General features: G+C 38.3%; 1 protein-coding gene across 3 annotated transcripts in view; it reads left to right on the top strand.

The window, feature by feature from the left end:
• Positions 1-22,639, top strand: part of LOC118388306 (kazrin-like) — a 342,539-nt gene that overhangs the window by 303,997 nt on the left and 15,903 nt on the right. For all 3 annotated transcript variants that reach the window (XR_008144326.1, XM_052526569.1, XM_052526570.1), the window contains exon 5: positions 15,342-15,539. Coding sequence is in view for 2 of the 3 variants with exons in the window: in XM_052526569.1 (XP_052382529.1) it covers positions 15,342-15,539 (198 nt within the window). In the remaining variant the exon portion in view is untranslated. The remainder of the gene's footprint in view (positions 1-15,341; positions 15,540-22,639) is intronic.

The following is a 22,639-nucleotide window of genomic DNA, read 5'->3' as shown; positions in this document are numbered from 1 at the left end:
TTCTATAACAGTACAGATTACTTTAACAGCACAGTTAGTAGCACAGATTACTATAACAGTACAGTTAGTAGCACAGATTACTATAACAGTACAGTAAGTAGCACAGATTTCTATAACAGTACAGATTACTTTAACAGTACAGTTAGTAGCACAGATTACTATAACAGTACAGATTACTTTAACAGTACATTTAGTAGCACAGATTACTATAACAGTACAGTTAGTAGCACAGATTACTATAACAGTGCAGTTAGTAGCACAGATTACTATAACAGCATAGTTAGTAGCACAGATTACTATAACAGTACATTTACATTTAAGTCATTTAGCAGACGCTCTTATTCCGAGCGATTTACAAATTGGTGCATTCACCTTATGACATCCAGTGGAACAGCCACAGTTAGTAGCACAGATTGCTATAACAGCACAGTTAGTAGCACAGATTACTATAACAGCACAGTTAGTAGCACAGATTACTATAACAGTACAGTTAGTAGCACAGATTACTATAACAGCATAGTTCGTAGCACAGATTACTATAACAGTACAGTAACTAGCACAGATTACTATAACAGCACAGTTAGTAGCACAGATTACTATAACAGTACAGTTAGTAGCACAGATTACTTACTATAACAGTACAGTAAGTAGCACAGATTTCTATAACAGTACAGATTACTTTAACAGTACAGTTAGTAGCACAGATTACTATAACAGCACAGTTAGTAGCACAGATTACTCTAACAGCACAATTAATACCACAGATTACTATAACAGCACAGTTAGTAGCACAGATTACTATAACAGCACAGTTAGTAGCACATATTACTATAACAGCACAGTTAATAACACAGATTGCTATAACAGTACAGTTAGTACCACAGATTACTATAACAGCACAGTTAGTAGCACAGATTACTCTAACAGCACAGTAAGTACCACAGATTACTATAACAGCACAGTTTGTAGCACAGATTACTATAACAGTACAGTTAGTAGCACAGATTACTATAACAGTACAGTTAGTACCACAGATTACTATAACATCACAGTTACTAGCTCAGATTACTATAACAGCACAGTTAGTAGCACAGATTACTATAACAGTACAGTTAGTACCACAGATTACTATAACAGCACAGTTACTAGCTCAGATTACTATAACAGCACAGTTAGTAGCACAGATTACTATAACAGTACAGATTACTTTAACAGTACAGTTAGTGGCACAGATTACTATAACAGTACAGTAGGTAGCACAGATGACTATAACATTACAGATTACTTTAACAGTACATTTAGTAGCACATATTACTATAACAGTACAGTTAGTAGCACAGATTACTATAACAGTGCAGTTAGTAGCACAGATTACTATAACAGCACAGTTAGTAGCACAGATTACTATAACAGTACAGTTAGTAGCACAGATTACTATAACAGCACAGTTAGTAGCACAGATTACTATAACAGCACAGTTAGTAGCACAGATTACTATAACAGTACAGTTAGTAGCACAGATTACTTACTATAACAGTACATAGCACAGATTTCTATAACAGTACAGATTACTTTAACAGTACAGTTAGTAGCACAGATTACTATAACAGCACAGTTAGTAGCACAGATTACTATAACAGCACAGTTAATACCACAGATTACTATAACAGCACAGTTAGTAGCACAGATTACTATAACAGCACAGTTAGTAGCACATATTACTATAACAGCACAGTTAATAACACAGATTGCTATAACAGTACAGTTAGTACCACAGATTACTATAACAGCACAGTTAGTAGCACAGATTACTCTAACAGCACAGTAAGTACCACAGATTACTATAACAGCACAGTTTGTAGCACAGATTACTATAACAGTACAGTTAGTAGCACAGATTACTATAACAGTACAGTTAGTACCACAGATTACTATAACATCACAGTTACTAGCTCAGATTACTATAACAGCACAGTTAGTAGCACAGATTACTATAACAGTACAGTTAGTACCACAGATTACTATAACAGCACAGTTACTAGCTCAGATTACTATAACAGCACAGTTAGTAGCACAGATTACTATAACAGTACAGATTACTTTAACAGTACAGTTAGTGGCACAGATTACTATAACAGTACAGTAGGTAGCACAGATGACTATAACATTACAGATTACTTTAACAGTACATTTAGTAGCACATATTACTATAACAGTACAGTTAGTAGCACAGATTACTATAACAGTGCAGTTAGTAGCACAGATTACTATAACAGCACAGTTAGTAGCACAGATTACTATAACAGCAGTAGCACAGATTATTATAACAGTACAGTTTGTAGCACAGATTACTATAACAGCACAGTTAGTAGCACAGATTACTATAACAGTACAGTTAGTAGCACAGATTACTATAACAGTACAGATTACTTTAACAGCACAGTTAGTAGCACAGATTACTATAACAGTACAGTTAGTAGCACAGATTACTATAACATTACAGTTAGTACCACAGATTACTATAACAGCACAGTTAATAACACAGATTACTATAACAGTACAGTTAGTACCACAGATTACTATAACAGCACAGTTACTAGCTCAGATTACTATAACAGCACAGTTAGTAGCACAGATTACTATAACAGTACAGTTAGTACCACAAATTACTATAACAGCACAGTTACTAGCTCAGATTACTATAACAGCACAGTTAGTAGCACAGATTACTATAACAGTACAGCTTACTTTAACAGTACAGTTAGTAGCACAGATTACTATACCAGTACAGTTAGTAGCACAGATTACTATAACAGTGCAGTTAGTAGCACAGATTACTATAACAGCATAGTTAGTAGCACAGATTACTATAACAGTACAGTTAGTAGCACAGATTACTATAACAGCACAGTTAGTAGCACAGATTACTATAACAGCATAGTTCGTAGCACAGATTATTATAACAGTACAGTTTGTAGCACAGATTACTATAACAGCACAGTTAGTAGCACAGATTACTATAACAGTATAGTTAGTAGCACAGATTACTATAACAGTACAGATTACTTTAACAGCACAGTTAGTAGCACAGATTACTATAACAGTACAGTTAGTAGCACAGATTACTATAACATCACAGTTAGTAGCACAGATAACTATAACAGCACAGTTAGTACCACAGATTACTTTAACAGTACAGTTAGTAGCACAGATTACTATAACAGCACATTTAGAAGCACAGATAACTATAACAGCACAGTTAGTAGCACAGATTACTGTAACAGTACTGTTTGTAGCACAGATTACCATAACAGCACAGTTTGTAGCACAGATTACTATAACAGCACAGTTAGTAGCACAGATTACTATAACAGTACAGTTAGTAGCACAGATTACTATAACAGTACAGATTACTTTAACAGCACAGTTAGTAGCACAGATTACTATAACAGTACAGTTAGTAGCACAGATTACTATAACAGCACAGTTAGTAGCACAGATTACTATAACATCACAGTTAGTAGCACAGATAACTATAACAGCACAGTTAGTACCACAGATTACTTTAACAGTACAGTTAGTAGCACAGATAACTATAACAGCACAGTTAGTAGCACAGATTACTGTAACAGTACTGTTTGTAGCACAGATTACCATAACAGCACAGTTTGTAGCACATATTACTATAACAGTACAGTTAGTAGCACAGATTACTACAACAGCACAGTTAATACCACAGATTACTGTAACAGTACAGTTAGTAGCACAGATTACTATAACAGCACAGTTAGTACCACAGATTACTATAACAGTACAGTTAGTACCACAGATTACTATAACAGCACAGTTAGTACCACAGATTACTCTAACAGCACAGTTAGTAGCACATATTTCTATAACATTACAGATGACTTTAACAGCACAGTTAGTAGCACAGATTACTATAACAGTACAGATTACTTTAACAGTACAGTTAGTAGCACAGATTACTATAACAGTACAGTAAGTAGCACAGATTTCTAGAACAGTACAGATTACTTTAACAGCACAGTTAGTAGCACAGATTACTTTATCAGTACAGTTAGTAGCACAGATTACTATAACAGCATAGTTAGTAGCACAGATTACTATTACAGTACAGTTAGTAGCACAGATTACTATAACAGCACAGTTAGTACCACAGATTACTCTAACAGCACAGTTAGAAGCACAGATAACTATAACAGCACAGTTAGTACCACAGATTACTGTAACAGTACTGTTAGTAGCACAGATTACCATAACAGCACAGTTAATACCACAGATTACTGTAACAGTACAGTTAGTAGCACAGATTACTATAACAGCACAGTTAGTAGCACAGATTACTATAACAGTACAGTTAGTAGCACGGATTACTATAACAGCACAGTTACTAGCTCAGATTACTATAACAGCACAGTTAGTAGCACAGATTACTATAACAGTACAGATTACTTTAACAGTACAGTTAGTGGCACAGATTACTATAACAGTACAGTTAGTAGCACAGATGACTATAACAGTACAGATTACTTTAACAGTACATTTAGTAGCACAGATTACTATAACAGTACAGTTAGTAGCACAGATTACTATAACAGTGCAGTTTGTAGCACAGATTACTATAACAGCACAGTTAGTAGCACAGATTACTATAACAGTACAGTTAGTAGCACAGATTACTATAACAGCACAGTTAGTAGCACAGATTACTATAACAGCACAGTTAGTAGCACAGATTACTATAACAGTACAGTTTGTAGCACAGATTACTATAACAGCACAGTTAATAACACAGATTACTATAACAGTACAGTTAGTACCACAGATTACTATAACAGCACAGTGAATAACACAGATTACTATAACAGTACAGTTAGTACTACAGATTACTATAACAGCACAGTTACTAGCTCAGATTACTATAACAGCACAGTTAGTAGCACAGATTACTATAACAGTACAGATTACTTTAACAGTACAGTTAGTAGCACATATTACTATAACAGTACAGTTAGTAGCACAGATTACTATAACAGTGCAGTTAGTAGCACAGATTACTATAACAGCACAGTAAGTAGCACAGATTTCTATAACAGTACAGATTACTTTAACAGCACAGTTAGTAGCACAGATTACTATAACAGTACAGTTAGTAGCACATATTACTATAACAGCATAGTTAGTAGCACAGATTACTATAACAGCACAGTTAGTAGCACAGATTACTCTAACAGCACAATTAATACCACAGATTACTATAACAGCACATTTAGAAGCACAGATAACTATAACAGCACAGTTAGTAGCACAGATTACTGTAACAGTACTGTTTGTAGCACAGATTACCATAACAGCACAGTTTGTAGCACAGATTACTATAACAGTACAGTTAGTAGCACAGATTACTATAACAGCACAGTTAATACCACAGATTACTGTAACAGTACAGTTAGTAGCACAGATTACTATAACAGCACAGTTAGTACCACAGATTACTATAACAGTACAGTTAGTACCACAGATTACTATAACAGCACAGTTAGTACCACAGATTACTCTAACAGCACAGTTAGTAGCACAGATTTCTATAACAGTACAGATTACTTTAACAGCGCAGTTAGTAGCACAGATTACTATAACAGTACAGTTAGTAGCACAGATTACTATAACAGCACAGTTAGTAGCACAGATTACTATAACAGTACAGTTAGTAGCACAGATTACTATAACAGCACAGTTAGTAGCACAGATTACTATAACAGTACAGTTAGTAGCACAGATTACTATAACAGCATAGTTAGTAGCACAGATTACTATAACAGTACAGTTAGTAGCACAGATTACTATAACAGCACAGTTAGTAGCACAGATTACTATAACAGCATAGTTAGTAGCACAGATTATTATAACAGTACAGTTTGTAGCACAGATTACTATAACAGCACAGTTAGTAGCACAGATTACTATAACAGTATAGTTAGTAGCACAGATTACTATAACAGTACAGATTACTTTAACAGCACAGTTAGTAGCACAGATTACTATAACAGTACAGTTAGTAGCACAGATTACTATAACATCACAGTTAGTAGCACAGATAACTATAACAGCACAGTTAGTACCACAGATTACTTTAACAGTACAGTTAGTAGCACAGATTACTATAACAGCACATTTAGAAGCACAGATAACTATAACAGCACAGTTAGTAGCACAGATTACTGTAACAGTACTGTTTGTAGCACAGATTACCATAACAGCACAGTTTGTAGCACAGATTACTATAACAGCACAGTTAGTAGCACAGATTACTATAACAGTACAGTTAGTAGCACAGATTACTATAACAGTACAGATTACTTTAACAGCACAGTTAGTAGCACAGATTACTATAACAGTACAGTTAGTAGCACAGATTACTATAACAGCACAGTTAGTAGCACAGATTACTATAACATCACAGTTAGTAGCACAGATAACTATAACAGCACAGTTAGTACCACAGATTACTTTAACAGTACAGTTAGTAGCACAGATAACTATAACAGCACAGTTAGTAGCACAGATTACTGTAACAGTACTGTTTGTAGCACAGATTACCATAACAGCACAGTTAGTAGCACAGATTACTATAACAGTACAGTTAGTAGCACAGATTACTACAACAGCACAGTTAATACCACAGATTACTGTAACAGTACAGTTAGTAGCACAGATTACTATAACAGCACAGTTAGTACCACAGATTACTATAACAGTACAGTTAGTACCACAGATTACTATAACAGCACAGTTACAGATTACTCTAACAGCACAGTTAGTAGCACATATTTCTATAACATTACAGATGACTTTAACAGCACAGTTAGTAGCACAGATTACTATAACAGTACAGATTACTTTAACAGTACAGTTAGTAGCAGAGATTACTATAACAGTACAGTAAGTAGCACAGATTTCTAGAACAGTACAGATTACTTTAACAGCACAGTTAGTAGCACATATTACTTTATCAGTACAGCACAGATTACTATAACAGCATAGTTAGTAGCACAGATTACTATACAGTACAGTTAGTAGCACAGATTACTATAACAGCACAGTTAGTACCACAGATTACTCTAACAGCACAGTTAGAAGCACAGATAACTATAACAGCACAGTTAGTACCACAGATTACTGTAACAGTACTGTTAGTAGCACAGATTACCATAACAGCACAGCACAGATTACTGTAACAGTACAGTTAGTAGCACAGATTACTATAACAGCACAGTTAGTAGCACAGATTACTATAACAGTACAGTTAGTACACAGATTACTATAACAGCACAGTTACTAGCTCAGATTACTATAACAGCACAGTTAGTAGCACAGATTACTATAACAGTACAGATTACTTTAACAGTACAGTTAGTGGCACAGATTACTATAACAGTACAGTTAGTAGCACAGATACTATAACAGATTACTTTAACAGTACATTTAGTAGCACAGATTACTATAACAACAGTTAGTAGCACAGATTACTATAGTTTGTAGCACAGATTACTATAACAGCACAGTTAGTAGCACAGATTACTATAACAGTACAGTTAGTAGCACAGATTACTATAACAGCACAGTTAGTAGCACAGATTACTATAACAGCACAGTTAGTAGCACAGATTACTATAACAGTACAGTTAGTAGCACAGATTACTATAACAGCACAGTTAATAACACAGATTACTATAACAGTACAGTTAGTACCACAGATTACTATAACAGAGTTTACAGATTACTATAACAGTACAGTTTACCACAGATTACTATAGCTACAGATTACTATAACAGCACAGTTAGTAGCACAGATTACTATAGATTACTTTAACAGTACACAGATTACTATAACAGTACAGTTAGTAGCACAGATTACTATAACAGTACAGTAAGTAGCACAGATTTCTATAACAGTACAGATTACTTTAACAGCACAGTTAGTAGCACAGATTACTATAACAGCACAGTTAGTAGCACAGATTACTATAACATCACAGTTAGTAGCACAGATTACTGTAACAGTACAGTTAGTAGCACAGATTACTATAACAGCACATTTAGAAGCACAGATAACTATAACAGCACAGTTAGTAGCACAGATTACTGTAACAGTACTGTTTGTAGCACAGATTACCATAACAGCACAGTTTGTAGCACAGATTACTATAACAGTACAGTTAGTAGCACAGATTACGATAACAGCACAGTTAATACCACAGATTACTGTAACAGTACAGTTAGTAGCACAGATTACTATAACAGCACAGTTAGTACCACAGATTACTATAACAGTACAGTTAGTACCACAGATTACTATAACAGCACAGTTAGTACCACAGATTACTCTAACAGCACAGTTAGTAGCACAGATTTCTATAACAGTACAGATTACTTTAACAGCGCAGTTAGTAGCACAGATTACTATAACAGTACAGTTAGTAGCACAGATTACTATAACAGCACAGTTAGTAGCACAGATTACTATAACAGTACAGTTAGTACCACAGATTACTATAACAGCACAGTTAGTACCACAGATTACTCTAACAGCACAGTTAGTAGCACATATTTCTATAACATTACAGATGACTTTAACAGCACAGTTAGTAGCACAGATTACTATAACAGTACAGATTACTTTAACAGTACAGTTAGTAGCACAGATTACTATAACAGTACAGTTCACAGCACAGATTACTGTAACAGTACAGTTAGTAGCACAGATTACTATAACATTACAGTAAGTAGCACAGATTTCTAGAACAGTACAGATTACTTTAACAGCACAGTTAGTAGCACAGATTACTTTATCAGTACAGTTAGTAGCACAGATTACTATAACAGCATAGTTAGTAGCACAGATTACTATTACAGTACAGTTAGTAGCACAGATTACTATAACAGCACAGTTAGTACCACAGATTACTCTAACAGCACAGTTAGAAGCACAGATAACTATAACAGCACAGTTAGTACCACAGATTACTGTAACAGTACTGTTAGTAGCACAGATTACCATAACAGCACAGTTAATACCACAGATTACTGTAACAGTACAGTTAGTAGCACAGATTACTATAACAGCACAGTTAGTAGCACAGATTACTATAACAGTACAGTTAGTAGCACGGATTACTATAACAGCACAGTTAATACCACAGATTACTATAACAGCACAGTTCGTACCACAGATTACTCTAACAGCACAGTTAGTAGCACATATTTCTATAACAGTACATATGACTTTAACAGTACAGTTAGTAGCACAGATTACTATAACAGTACAGTTCGTAGCACAGATTACTATAACAGTACAGATTACTTTAACAGTACAGTTAGTAGCACAGATTACTATAACAGTATAGTGGGGGCGGCAGGGTAGCCTAGTGGTTAGAGCATTGGACTAGTAACCAGAAGGTTGCAAGTTCAAACCCCCCGAGCTGACAAGGTACAAATCTGTCGTTCTGCCCCTTAACAGGTAGTTAACCCACTGTTCCTAGGCCGTCATTGAAAATAAGAATTTGTTCTTAACTGACTTGCCTAGTTAAATAAAGGTAAAAATAAAATAGTTAAAAATAAAATAGTTAGTAGCACAGATTACTATAACAGCACAGTTAGTAGCACAGATTACTGTAACAGTACAGTTAGTAGCACAGATTACTATAACAGCACAGTTAGTAGCACAGATTACTATAACAGTACAGTTAGTAGCACAGATTACTATAACAGCACAGTTAGTAGCACAGATTACTATAACAGCACAGTTAGTAGTAGCTATAACAGTACAGATTACTTTAACAGTACAGTTAGTAGCACAGATTACTATAACAGTACAGTTAGTAGCACAGATTACTATTACAGTACATTTAGTAGCACAGATTACTATATTTAGTAGCACAGATGACTTAACAGTACAGATTCTTTACAGTACATTTGTGTTATTGTTTGTTCAGATTACATAACAGCACAGTTAGTTGATTACTATAACAGCATTGTAGCACAGATTTTGCACAGAATAACTGTACAGTTAGTACCACAGATTACTATAACAGCAAGACACTATGTACAGATTGCATCTGACATATTAATAACACAGTTAGTAGCACAGATTACTATAACTGCAGTGCAGATACTATAACAGCACATAACTGCACAGATTGGGATGTACAGATTACTTTAACAGCACAGTTAGTAGCACAGATTACTATAACAGTACAGTTAGTAGCACAGAGCTATAACAAAGTTATGGAAGATTACTATAACATCACAGTTAGTAGCACAGATTACTGTAACAGTACAGTTAAGCACAGATTACTATAAACAGATTTAGAAGCACAGATAACTATAACAGCACAGTTAGTAGCACAGATTACTGTAACAGTACTGTTTGTAAAGATTACCATAACAGCACAGCACAGATTACTATAACAGTACAGTTAGTAGCACAGATGATAACAGCACAGTTAATACCACAGATTACTGTAACAGTACAGTTAGTAGCACAGATTACTATAACAGCACAGTTAGTACCACAGATTACTATAACAGTACAGTTAGTACCACAGATTACTATAACAGCACAGTTAGTACCACAGATTACTCTAACAGCACAGTTAGTAGCACAGATTTCTATAACAGTACAGATTACTTTAACAGCGCAGTTAGTAGCACAGATTACTATAACAGTACAGTTAGTAGCACAGATTACTATAACAGCACAGTTAGTAGCACAGATTACTATAACAGTACAGTTAGTACCACAGATTACTATAACAGCACAGTTAGTACCCAGATTACTCTAACAGCACAGTTAGTAGCACATATTTCTATAACATTACAGATGACTTTAACAGCACAGTTAGTAGCACAGATTACTATAACAGTACAGATTTTTAACAGTACAGTTAGTAGCACAGATTACTATAACAGTACAGTTCACAGCACAGATTACTGTAACAGTACAGTTAGTAGCCAATTACTATAACATTACAGTAAGTAGCACAGATTTCTAGAACAGTACAGATTACTTTAACAGCACAGTTAGTAGCACAGAACTTTATCAGTACAGTTAGTAGCACAGATTACTATAACAGCATAGTTAGTAGCACAGATTACTATTACAGTACAGTTAGTAGCACAGATTACTATAACAGCACAGTTAGTACCACAGATTACTCTAACAGCACAGTTAGAAGCACAGATAACTATAACAGCACAGTTAGTACCAAGATTACTGTAACAGTACTGTTAGTAGCACAGCTTACCATAACAGCACAGTTAATACCACAGATTACTGTAACAGTACAGTTAGTAGCACAGATTACTATAACAGCACAGTTAGTAGCACAGATTACTATAACAGTACAGTTAGTAGCACGGATTACTATAACAGCACAGTTAATACCACAGATTACTATAACAGCACAGTTCGTACCACAGATTACTCTAACAGCACAGTTAGTAGCACATATTTCTATAACAGTACATATGACTTTAACAGTACAGTTAGTAGCACAGATTACTATAACAGTACAGTTCGTAGCACAGATTACTATAACAGTACAGATTACTTTAACAGTACAGTTAGTAGCACAGATTACTATAACAGTACAGTTAGTAGCACAGATTACTGTAACAGTACAGTTAGTAGCACAGATTACTATAACAGTACAGTAAGTAGCACAGATTTCTATAACAGTACAGATTACTTTAACAGTACAGTTAGTAGCACAGATTACTATAACAGTACAGTTAGTAGCACAGATTACTGTAACAGTACAGTTAGTAGCACAGATTACTATAACAGTACAGTAAGTAGCACAGATTTCTATAACAGTACAGATTACTTTAACAGTACAGTTAGTAGCACAGATTACTATAACAGTATAGTGGGGGCGGCAGGGTAGCCTAGTGGTTAGAGCATTGGACTAGTAACCAGAAGGTTGCAAGTTCAAACCCCCGAGCTGACAAGGTACAAATCTGTCGTTCTGCCCCTTAACAGGTAGTTAACCCACTGTTCCTAGGCCGTCATTGAAAATAAGAATTTGTTCTTAACTGACTTGCCTAGTTAAATAAAGGTAAAATAAAAAATAAAATAGTTAGTAGCACAGATTACTATAACAGCACAGTTAGTAGCTCAGATTACTATAACAGTGCAGTTAGTAGCACAGATTACTATAACAGCACAGTTAGTAGCTCAGATTACTATAACAGTACAGTTAGTAGCACAGATTACTATAACAGCATAGTTAGTAGCACAGATTACTATAACAGTACAGTTAGTAGCACAGATTACTATAACAGCAGTTAGTAGCACAGATTACTATAACAGCACAGTAAGTAGCTCAGTTTACTATAACAGTACAGTTAGTAGCTCAGATTACTATAACAGTACAGTTAGTAGCTCAGATTACTATAACAGCACATTTAGTATTCTTATTTTCATGTTTTTGTTCTACCTTGTGTTATTGTTTGTTCTACATTGATATTGATTACTGCATTGTTGGGTTTGGAACTTGCAAGACACTGTACTGCATCTGACAATAACACTTGAAACTACAACTGCAGTGCATCTGAACAGCACATAACTGCCTGGGATGCATACTTCTACCTGTGTCTGGCTGCTCTGCTCTTCAGAGCTAACAAAGATGGAAGCTGGACTCGCCTGCAACAAATAAGAAAGCCTGTAGGTAAACAGATGAATAAGCGGATTTAGCCGGCAAGAAGGCTGTGAAAGATTGCTCTCTCCAGGATACTACCTCCTTATGCCATGTACAATACAGAGTTGCTGCCTAGTGCGTCTCTCCACAGCCAGAGTCGACAGTGACCGATGGACTGTCCCTTTCTCTCTTATCTGGGCCTCTGCAGCCCCACGTGGTCTGGCTACAGGCCCTCACACACACACAGCTCCCCTACACCCTCATACCGGAGAAGACTTGCCAGTGATGTTTTGAAATATTTATTATCTATCCTCATGCAACATCACCGAGTGCCAAGTCAATCTCCTGGTTCAGTTACTGTGCACAACCTATGCGTAGCACCTATCTGTGTAATGTACAACAAGTACAGTATGAATGCCAGAACACACTGCGGCTCTCAGGCCCTGTCAATGCCCTTGGATATCTTTGACTAGAGGAAGGATAGTGGCCAAAACTGTCTGATTTTTACATGCTGACTCCCAGGTACCAACCAGCCGTGCTCCCTACCTTGCTTAGGGCTGGAAGTGTTTGGGCTGCTGATTTCTGCTGTTGGTATAGCTTCTGCCCAGTCATACAAACATTGTGCATTGTTCTGAACTATGATACTGTATATATTCTAGAATCTTCAGTGTGAAAATATAACTCATTATGACAAGTTAATGTCTTTGTTGTGGTGTGCGGCCCGGCCCTGACTGGGGTGAAATAGAAGCTCTAAACTAACCTCAGCTAGTCGATTCCTTGTATCTTATGAAATGGAGGCCTTGACTCCTCTGTTCAGTTCAGGATCTTTGTGTTCAGCGTTTCTTGCCTTGGTAAATGTGCTTGTGTATTAGGAGATACTGTGCCAATTACTGTCTTCGGATTCTCTGTGTTGTATCCCTGGTTTCCAGCTCTTGTTTATCGCTTGCTAAGTCCCTTGCTCCCAGAGGACTGTGAAGTAGTTTGTCAGTGGAAAGGCACGGAGCTTGCGTTCCAGATATATATATATTTTATAGAGTCTTATCAAACCACTGTCTCTCACTGGCTCTGCAGCCCTGCCAATTTGTCCTGACACTGTCACTCCTCGTCTACCTCTATCGCTCATCACCCATGGCTTCAGTTTACTGCCTGCTGTGTGTGAGTACTGTTGTGTGTGTGTGTGTGTGTGTGTGTGTGTGTGTGTGTGTGTGTGTGTGTGTGTGTGTGTGTGTGTGTGTGTGTGTGTGTGTGTGTGTGTGTGTGTGTGTGTGTGTGTGTGTGTGTGTGTGTGTGTGTGTGTGTGGCGTGCGTGTACAACGAGTGTGTACTTGTGAATCCCACTGGGCACAGACATCAATTCAACGTCTATTCCACGTTGGTTCAACGTAATTTCATTGGAATGACGTGATTTAAAAAAAAATTAAACCGGCGTGTACCCAGTGGGAGGTGTTGCTGTGGGTTTTCTACTCTATATATTGTCATATGCTTCGTACTCACACTGTTTCTGCTCTGCTCCCTTTGTAACCCTGTTACACACCTCCTCTCCCTTTGTAACCCTGTTACACACCTCCTCTCCCTTTATAACCCTGTTACACACCTCCCTCCTCTCCCTCTGTAACCCTGATACACACCTCCCTCCTCTCCCTTTGTAACCCTGTTACACACCTCCCTCCTCTCCCTTTGTAACCCTGTTACACACCTCCTCTCCCTTTGTAACCCTGTTACACACCTCCTCTCCCTTTGTAACCCTGTTACACACCTCCTCTCCCTTTGTAACCCTGTTACACACCTCCTCTCCCTTTATAACCCTGTTACACACCTCCCTCCTCTCCCTCTGTAACCCTGTTACACACCTCCCTCCTCTCCCTTTGTAACCCTGTTACACACCTCCTCTCCCTTTGTAACCCTGTTACACACCTCCTCTCCCTTTGTAACCCTGTTACACACCTCCCTCCTCTCCCTTTGTAACCCTGTTACACACCTCCTCTCCCTTTGTAACCCTGTTACACACACCTCCCTCCCCTCCCTTTGTAATCCTGTTACACACCTCCCTCCACTCCCTTTGTAACCCTGTTACACACCTCCCTCCTCTCCCTTTGTAACCCTGTTACACACCTCCCTCCTCTCCCTTCTCAACGTTTTCCTGTTGACTTTCACAACTATCACCATCCCCCTCACTTATTATCCATCTGTCTGTCTTTCTACTCTTCCCTTCTCCTTCTCCCTCCTTAATTTTAATTATAAACCTCCATCTCGTTGTCCTTACTCCCTATTTCTCAACTAATCTCTCCCTTACTCTACCTCTCCACTCTTACTTCCCCACCCCTTCCTCATTATTTCACGTCCCTCCATTCCCAACCTCAGGGGGTTGGGTTAAAAGCACAAAGACACATTTCTGTCGACTGTTAGTTATGGAAAATTAAGTCTCTCTCTCTCTCTCTCTCTCTCTCTCTCTCTCTTCTCTCTCTCTCTCTCTCTCTCTCCTCTCTCTCTCTCTCTCTCTCTCTCTCTCTCTCTCTCTCTCTCTCTCTCTCTCTCTCTCTCTCTCTCTCTCTCTCTCTCTCTCTCTCTCTCTCTCTCTCTCTCTCTCTCTCTCTCTCTCTGTGTGTGTGTGTGTAGTGTTGCTGCGTGAGGAGGTGGCCCAGCTGCAGGAAGAGGTGCACCTGTTGCGGCAGATGAAGGACATGTTGAGTAAGGACCTGGAGGAGACCCAGGGCCAGGGAGGCTGCTCCTCCAACCTCCTCTCTGACACTGAGCTCCGCGTGCAGATGGGAGACAAGGAGCAGGAGCTGGACCGTGTCAAGGAGGCCTTACAAGGTCAGGGGGAACCCTGTGGTGCTCACCTATTACCCTGCTAGTCCTACCTGAGCCCTACCTTGCTCTCCTACCCTACTGTCCTACCATAGTCATACCTTACTTTACTACCTTGCTAGTTCTACCTGAGTCCTACCCTACTGTCCTACCCTGCTAGTCCTAGCTGAGTTGTACCATACTTTCCTACCTGAGTCCTACCCTACTGTCCTATGAGTCCTCTTCTACTGTCCTACCTGAGTCATACCCTACTGTCCTTCCCTGCTAGTCCTACCTGAGTCCTACCCTACTGTCCTACCTGAGTTATACCCTATTGTCTTACCTGAGTCATACCCTACTGTCCTACCTTGCTATTCCTACCTGAGTCGTACTCTACTGTCCTACCTGAGTAATACCCTAATGTCCTACCTGAGTCATACCCGACTGGTCTACCTTGATATTCCTAACTGAGTCATACCCTACTGTCCTACCTTGCTATTCCTACCTGAGTCGTACCCTACTGTCCTACCTGAGTCCTACCCTAAGTCCTACCTGAGTTCTTTGCAGAGGCAGTTGCAATGCGTTCTGTGTGGTGCATACGTTGGATTTATCCAACATGTACATCAAATTGTATGTGTAGACTTAACAGAAATATTATCAAAAGGTGAATGTTGCACACATATCCAATAAAACATGTGGATTACATAATGAAATATTTATTATGCAGCATTGATGCAATGATGCTGTTGGTCTTAGAGGCATTAGCCCTAATATACTACACAGCTGTCTGAGCCCCACCTTAAGCCCCATATGTTTCTGACAGCTCAGTCAAACCAACTTCATCTCACTAGAGATAATATCAGTTTATCACTCAACACATCGATCAGTCAATCCCTTTAAAAAATGTATCTGACCTAAATGTGTCTGATATGCCCCTTATGTTTTTCAGTGGAGGCTCCTCAGAGGAGGAAGGGGAGGACCAATCTCCTCAGTGAATATCAGAAAAATAATCAAATAAAATGTCAAATGTTATCCTTTTTAGAGAAAACTAAATAAAAACTAAATATATTCACATCATCAAACAATTGATTACAACACACTGTTTTGCAATGAAGGTCTACAGTTGCCTCAGCATAACTCTGTAGGGTAGCATAATGGTGTAGCCGGAGGGCAGCTAGCTTCTGTCCTCCTCTAGGTACATTGGCTTCAATACAAAACTGAGGAGGCTCATCATGGTTCTCACCCTCTTCCATAGACTTAAACAGTAATTATGACAGCTTCCAGAGGACATCCTCCAACCTATCAGAGCTCGTGCAGCATGATATGACATGTTATCCAATGAATCTAGTAGTGAAAGCATAAGCTACAGCAAGCTAGCACTGCAGTGCATAAAATGTAGTGAGTGGTTGACTCAAAGAGAGAAAAATACAACAGTTTGAACTAATACCTTTCACCCAAAATTAAGGAGAAGCTAGAGAGAGAGCTAGCTATATTTAGTATATATTCTTTCCCTCTCACTTTCACTTACTTAGCTAGCATCGAATGCAGCTAGATAGTTTATTCTACTCAAACACTTGGCTTAAACAGAGAGGTGTGCTATGTTAGCTAGCTGACTATAGCTATCCAACACTGGAACTCTTCCAAGTCAAGGTACTGTAAGTTTTTGCTTTTATTATTTTATTGCCACCCGGGCCCACCGGTGTAACTGCTGAACTGCTGGCTGCTGACTGTACACTGTACTGCATGATAGCAGGTTTACTAACACATTTGTTCTAGTAACGATGTTGACTATGACGTGAAAATGATGTAGGCTGTGTATAGCGTTAGCGCTCATAATATGAAGGTTTGGCTTCAAAGTTTTTTTTTGCCTGGTCACAGACAGCTGATGTGTTGTGCACTGAAGTCCACAAGCGAAAGGGAAAAGGTGAGAGGAGCAGAGTGTGTAGATAGATGCGAGAAGGGATTATTTATACAATGAGCTGTTTGTATGTGGCTGCTATGAAAGTGAACTGTGTTTGTGTGTGATAAGTAGTGTTGGGGTGTCGACTCCAAAAATCCTGCCGTCGTGCACCACTACTGATCAGGGGTGTATTCATTACCCCAATTCTGTTGAAAAACATTTCTTAAATGGAAGCAAATGTAACGAAATGTGGATAAACCTACCTGAATTTGTCTAATAGAAACTCTCATTTGCAACTGTTAGACTACTGATTACACCCTAGATCAACTAGATGCTGGCAAGAGTGTGCAAGGTGGTATTGTCACTGTCACTGTCTGTAATCTTGATTACCACAAATTCTCTCAACCTGTTCACCTACATTGGAAACGTACATTCATAGGCTAGGTTGTAGAAACCTCATGATGGGTACAGGGAGAATTTAAGTATCATGTAGTAGCCTAAACCTATCACTGCTACATTGAGCTGGGTGAATGGAATATGAATGTCAGTCATCCAATATACTGTAATAGAAATACGGCCATGCTCATTAAAACAGTTATAATCCTCCCTCATCTTAAACAGCACTGACCACCACTGAAGTTTATCTACTGTATGTACTAACTGTGTGTAGTATAGAATTCTTATCTGTCATCTCTTCTTATCTGTCATAATAGTCATGGTGTGTGAGGTAGACATACACTACCGTTCAAAAGTTTGGGTTCACTTAGAAATGTCCTTGTTTTTGAAAGAAAAGCCATTTTTTGCTTTTCTTTCAAAAACAAGGGCATCTCTAAGTGACCCCAAACTTTTGAATAGTAGTGTATATAAGTCAATACTTTCTGCCTGATCTGTCCTTCCACAGTGTCAGTAAATAGATCTGTTCATCATTCTACTCAAGTCTAGGCCCAGTTCCTTCAAGGTTGAGCTCCATAAATGGTAGCACACAGGAAATGCTTTAAGATATACAGGGCCTTCGGAAAGTTTTTTTTTTACCTTTATTTTACTAGGCAAGTCACTTAAGAAAAATTCTTATTTTCAATGACAGCCTAGGAACAGTGGGTTAACTGCCTGATCAGGGGCAGAACGACAGATTTGTACCTTGTCAGCTCGGGGATTCGAACTTGCAACCTTTCGGTTAATAGTCCAACGCTCTAACCCCTAGGCTACCCTGCCGCCCCAAGGTATTCAAACCCCTTGACTTTATTTCACATTTTGCTTTATTCTAAATTTGGTGAAATTGTTTTTTCCCCCATCAATCTACAAACAATACCCCATAATGACAAAGCAAAAACTGGTTTGTAGAAATGTTTGCTAATTTATTAAAAATGAAAAAATGAAATATCACATTTATATAAGTATTCAGACCCTTTACTCAGTACTTTGTTGAAGCACCTTTGGCAGCGATTACAGCCTTGAGTCTTCTTGGGTATGACGCTACAAGCTTGGCACACCTGTATTTGGGGAGTTTATCCAATTCTTCTCTGCAGATCCTCTCAAGCTCTGTCAGGTTGGATGGGGAGCGTTGCTGCACAGCTATTTTCAGGTCTCTCCAGAGATGTTTGATCGTGTTCAAGTCCGGTCTCTGGCTGGGCCACTCAACGACATTCAGAAACTTGTCGCGAAGCCACTCATGCGTTGTCTTGGCTGTGTGCTTAGAGTGGTTGTCCAAGACTCGTAGAGTCAAATGTAGTTTGCCACATGCACAGAATACAACAGGTAGACCTTACTGTGAAATGCTTACTTACAAGTCCTTAACCAACAATGCAGTTAAAAAAAAAAATGTTTAGTTTATTTAGTAAATATTTTCTTAAGTAAAAAAAAGCTAACACAATAAAATAACAATAATGAGGCTATATAGAGGGGGTACCTGTACCGAGTCAATGTGCAGCGGTACAGGTTAGTTGAGGTCATTTGTACATGTAGGTAGGGGTAAAGTGACTATGCATAGATAATAAACAGCAAGTAGCAGCAGTGTAAAAACAAAGGGGGGGTCAATGTAAATAGTCCGGTGGCCATTTGATTAATTGTTCAGCAGTCTTATGGCTTGGGGGTAGAAGCTGTTAAGGAGCCTTTTGGACTCCGGTACTGCTTGCCGTGCGGAAGCAGAGAGAACAGTCTATGAGTCTTGGACAATCTTTGGAGACTTCCTCTTACACCGGCTAGTATATAGGTCCTGGATGGCAGAAAACTTGACCCCAGTGATGTACTGGGCCATACGCACTACCCTCTGTAGCGACCTTATGGTCAGATGCAGAGCAGTTTCCATACCAGGTGGTGATGCAACCGTTCAGGATGCTCTCGATGGTGGAGCTGTAGAACTTTTTGACGATCTGGGGACCCATGCCAAATCTATTCAGTCTCCTGAGGGGGAACCAGGATAGTTTGTTGGTGATGTGGTCGTTTCGGTGATCAGGACTACCACCGTTGTGACGTCAGCAAACTTAATGATGGTGTTGGAGTTGTGCTTGGCCACGCAGTCGTGGTTGAACAGGGAGTACAGAAGGGGACAAAGCACGCAGCCCTGAGGGTCCCCCGTGTTGAGGATCAGCGTGGCAGCTGTGTTGGTGCCTACCCTTATCACCTGGGGGCGGCCTGTCAGGAAGTCCAGAATTCAGTTGCAGTGGGAAAAAATAATAATAATTCAGGTGGATGTCCATCACCCATTTCGTATGATATGTTACGAATTACAATTCGTATTATATGTTACGAATTTGCAAAACGTACTATATATTATGAATTTGCAAAACATATGATATGTGACGAATTCTTGCTAGGTGGTTAACGTTAGCTAGCTGGCAGTTACGGTTAGGGTTATGGGAAGGGTTAGCTAAAAGGGTTAGGGTGAGGGTTAGCTAAATGTGTTAGGGAAAGGGTTAGATAACATGCTAAGCAATTGCAAAGTAGCTTAAAAATAGTAAGTAGTTAAACAGTTGCTAATTAGCTAAAATGCTAAAGTTGTCAGTGATGAGATTCAAACTCACAACTGTTGGATTGCTAGACCTTCACATAATACACCCCCCCCATCCTACTTTAGTTTTTGCCTTAAATAACCATCTGTCTTGTGCAACCATATCAAACGTACTGTAACAAGCAAGATCAGACACCTCTCATTCCATTTTCCCATTATATCATTATTTTATAGTATTTCAACAATAGTTTAACTTTCACATGTGCCTCTAATTTAACAAATGAATGTACTTTGTATTAATTATTATCGTAACAAATGCACTGATTTGGTGTAATTATATATAGCCTGTTGCATGCATTCACAATGGAAATAATTATTAGGCTCACTCACAATTTCTCACATTTGTGCCATATATTTTTCCCATTCTATGCTTCAAATCAAATCAAAGCAAATCAAATTGTATTTGTCACATACACATGGTTAGCAGATGTTAATGCGAGTGTAGCGAAATGCTTGTGCTTCTAGTTCCGACAATGCAGTGATAACCAACAAGTAATCTTGTTGGTTATCATTCTATGCTTGACAAGCAGTTCCCTTATTTTATTACTTGGCACGGTGCATATATGGCTGTGCATACATTTATGCACACTCTCAAGCAAATGTTCATATTGGGCACGTTTGAGTGGTAAGGCCAAAGTAGCCGACTGTAGACGGAAGTCAACAAGTAGAGTGGGTGAGGTATATATGCAAAGACAGCAAGGTGAACAACTTCTGCTGTTTCCAGGAAACACGACAATGTCACCTTTGTTAAGTTGATGCTATCAAAATACCACTTCTCCTGCATGTAGCCAAACATGACCAACATGTTCCAAGGAATGAATATCGTGATGATACGGACATTAGAATCCAGCCCGAGCTCTTTCGAACAGTCACAAGACATGTTTTGTATTTTTGCAATGGTTTTCTCAAAATATAACCAGGCAGTGAGTGCACAGGCTACTGGAATGAGAACATAAGAAATATGTGTTTTTGCAGCATATGGGAAATGCTTGGTTGTTTGTCATTACTTCATGCCCTTGTACCTTTCTCATTATTAATTATCCACAAAGATTCTTACTCTATGATAATTGTTTGCATGTCAGCATCACTACAGTCTGTTATGTGTTTATGTTCTTCTCAAACTTTATGTTGCTGTTGTCAGTAAGCATGTAAAGAACAGAATTTGATTCAATCACATGAAGGACAAAATACATTGTACCGAAAAGTATTAGACTATACACTGAGTGTACAAAACATTAGGAACACCTGCTCTTTCCATGACATAGACTGACCAGGTGAATCCAGGTGAAAGCTATGATCCCTTATTGATGTCACCTGTTAAATCCACTTCAATCAATGCAGATGAAGGGGGAGGAGACAGGTTAAATAAATATTTTTAAGCCTTGAGACAATTGAAACATGGATTGTGTATGTGTGCCCCCCAAAGGACATCCAGACAACCGGACATATCTGTGGGAAGCATTGGATTCAATGTGGGCCACCATCCCTGTGGAATGCTTTCGACACTGTAAAGAGTCCATTCCCCATGAATTGAGGCTGTTCTGAGGGCAAAAGGGTGTGCAACTCAATATTAAAAAGGTGTTCCTAATGTTTTGTACACTCAAATAAGTTACTGGGTAAACAATATGCCTAACAGTCAAATGCACTTAGCAATGTACTTGCTCATTTAGGGCTGGTTTCCCAGACACAGATTAAGCCTCTAAAATGTATTTGATAATATCCAATGATAAGTGGCGAAATCAACCATTTGTGAGCATGTAGTGTCTTTTGCGTCCAAAAAAACCCAGAAAAAGGTTGTCTCCCTTAATGCTTTGGTTCTGACTTCTCAATTGATTGCAGTTGAGTCTACATTTTTTTTAATATCCATAATGCAACACACTTTGAAAGGCGCTGGCCAATGTTGGTCAACATCTTTAAAAAAGTGATCTGCTCGAATGCGTCCAAAGATACATAATACACTTTAAATAGAAATGATCCGATGCATATGGTTTATAGACAGATTTGTGCCTACGCATGATTGATAAACGAGGCCCCTGGTCTGCCCTTGGAAGCCTACTGTATGTAAATAGGATCACCAGAATAGCCCAAATGAAATTAGATGTCTGTTTTGGGCTCTAAAATGTGTTTATTATGATCAAGTTCAATTCCCATTCTGAAGTATTTTAAAGTTGCTACAAATCGAGATATTTAATTAAATAGTGAGTCATTCTGACTACATTT

This window comes from Oncorhynchus keta, chromosome 10 (assembly GCF_023373465.1).
Source record: "Oncorhynchus keta strain PuntledgeMale-10-30-2019 chromosome 10, Oket_V2, whole genome shotgun sequence".
Classification (NCBI taxonomy): domain Eukaryota; kingdom Metazoa; phylum Chordata; class Actinopteri; order Salmoniformes; family Salmonidae; genus Oncorhynchus; species Oncorhynchus keta.
The sequence above is the reverse complement of the archived record's forward strand: the minus strand, read 5'-3'. Positions and strand labels throughout refer to the sequence as shown.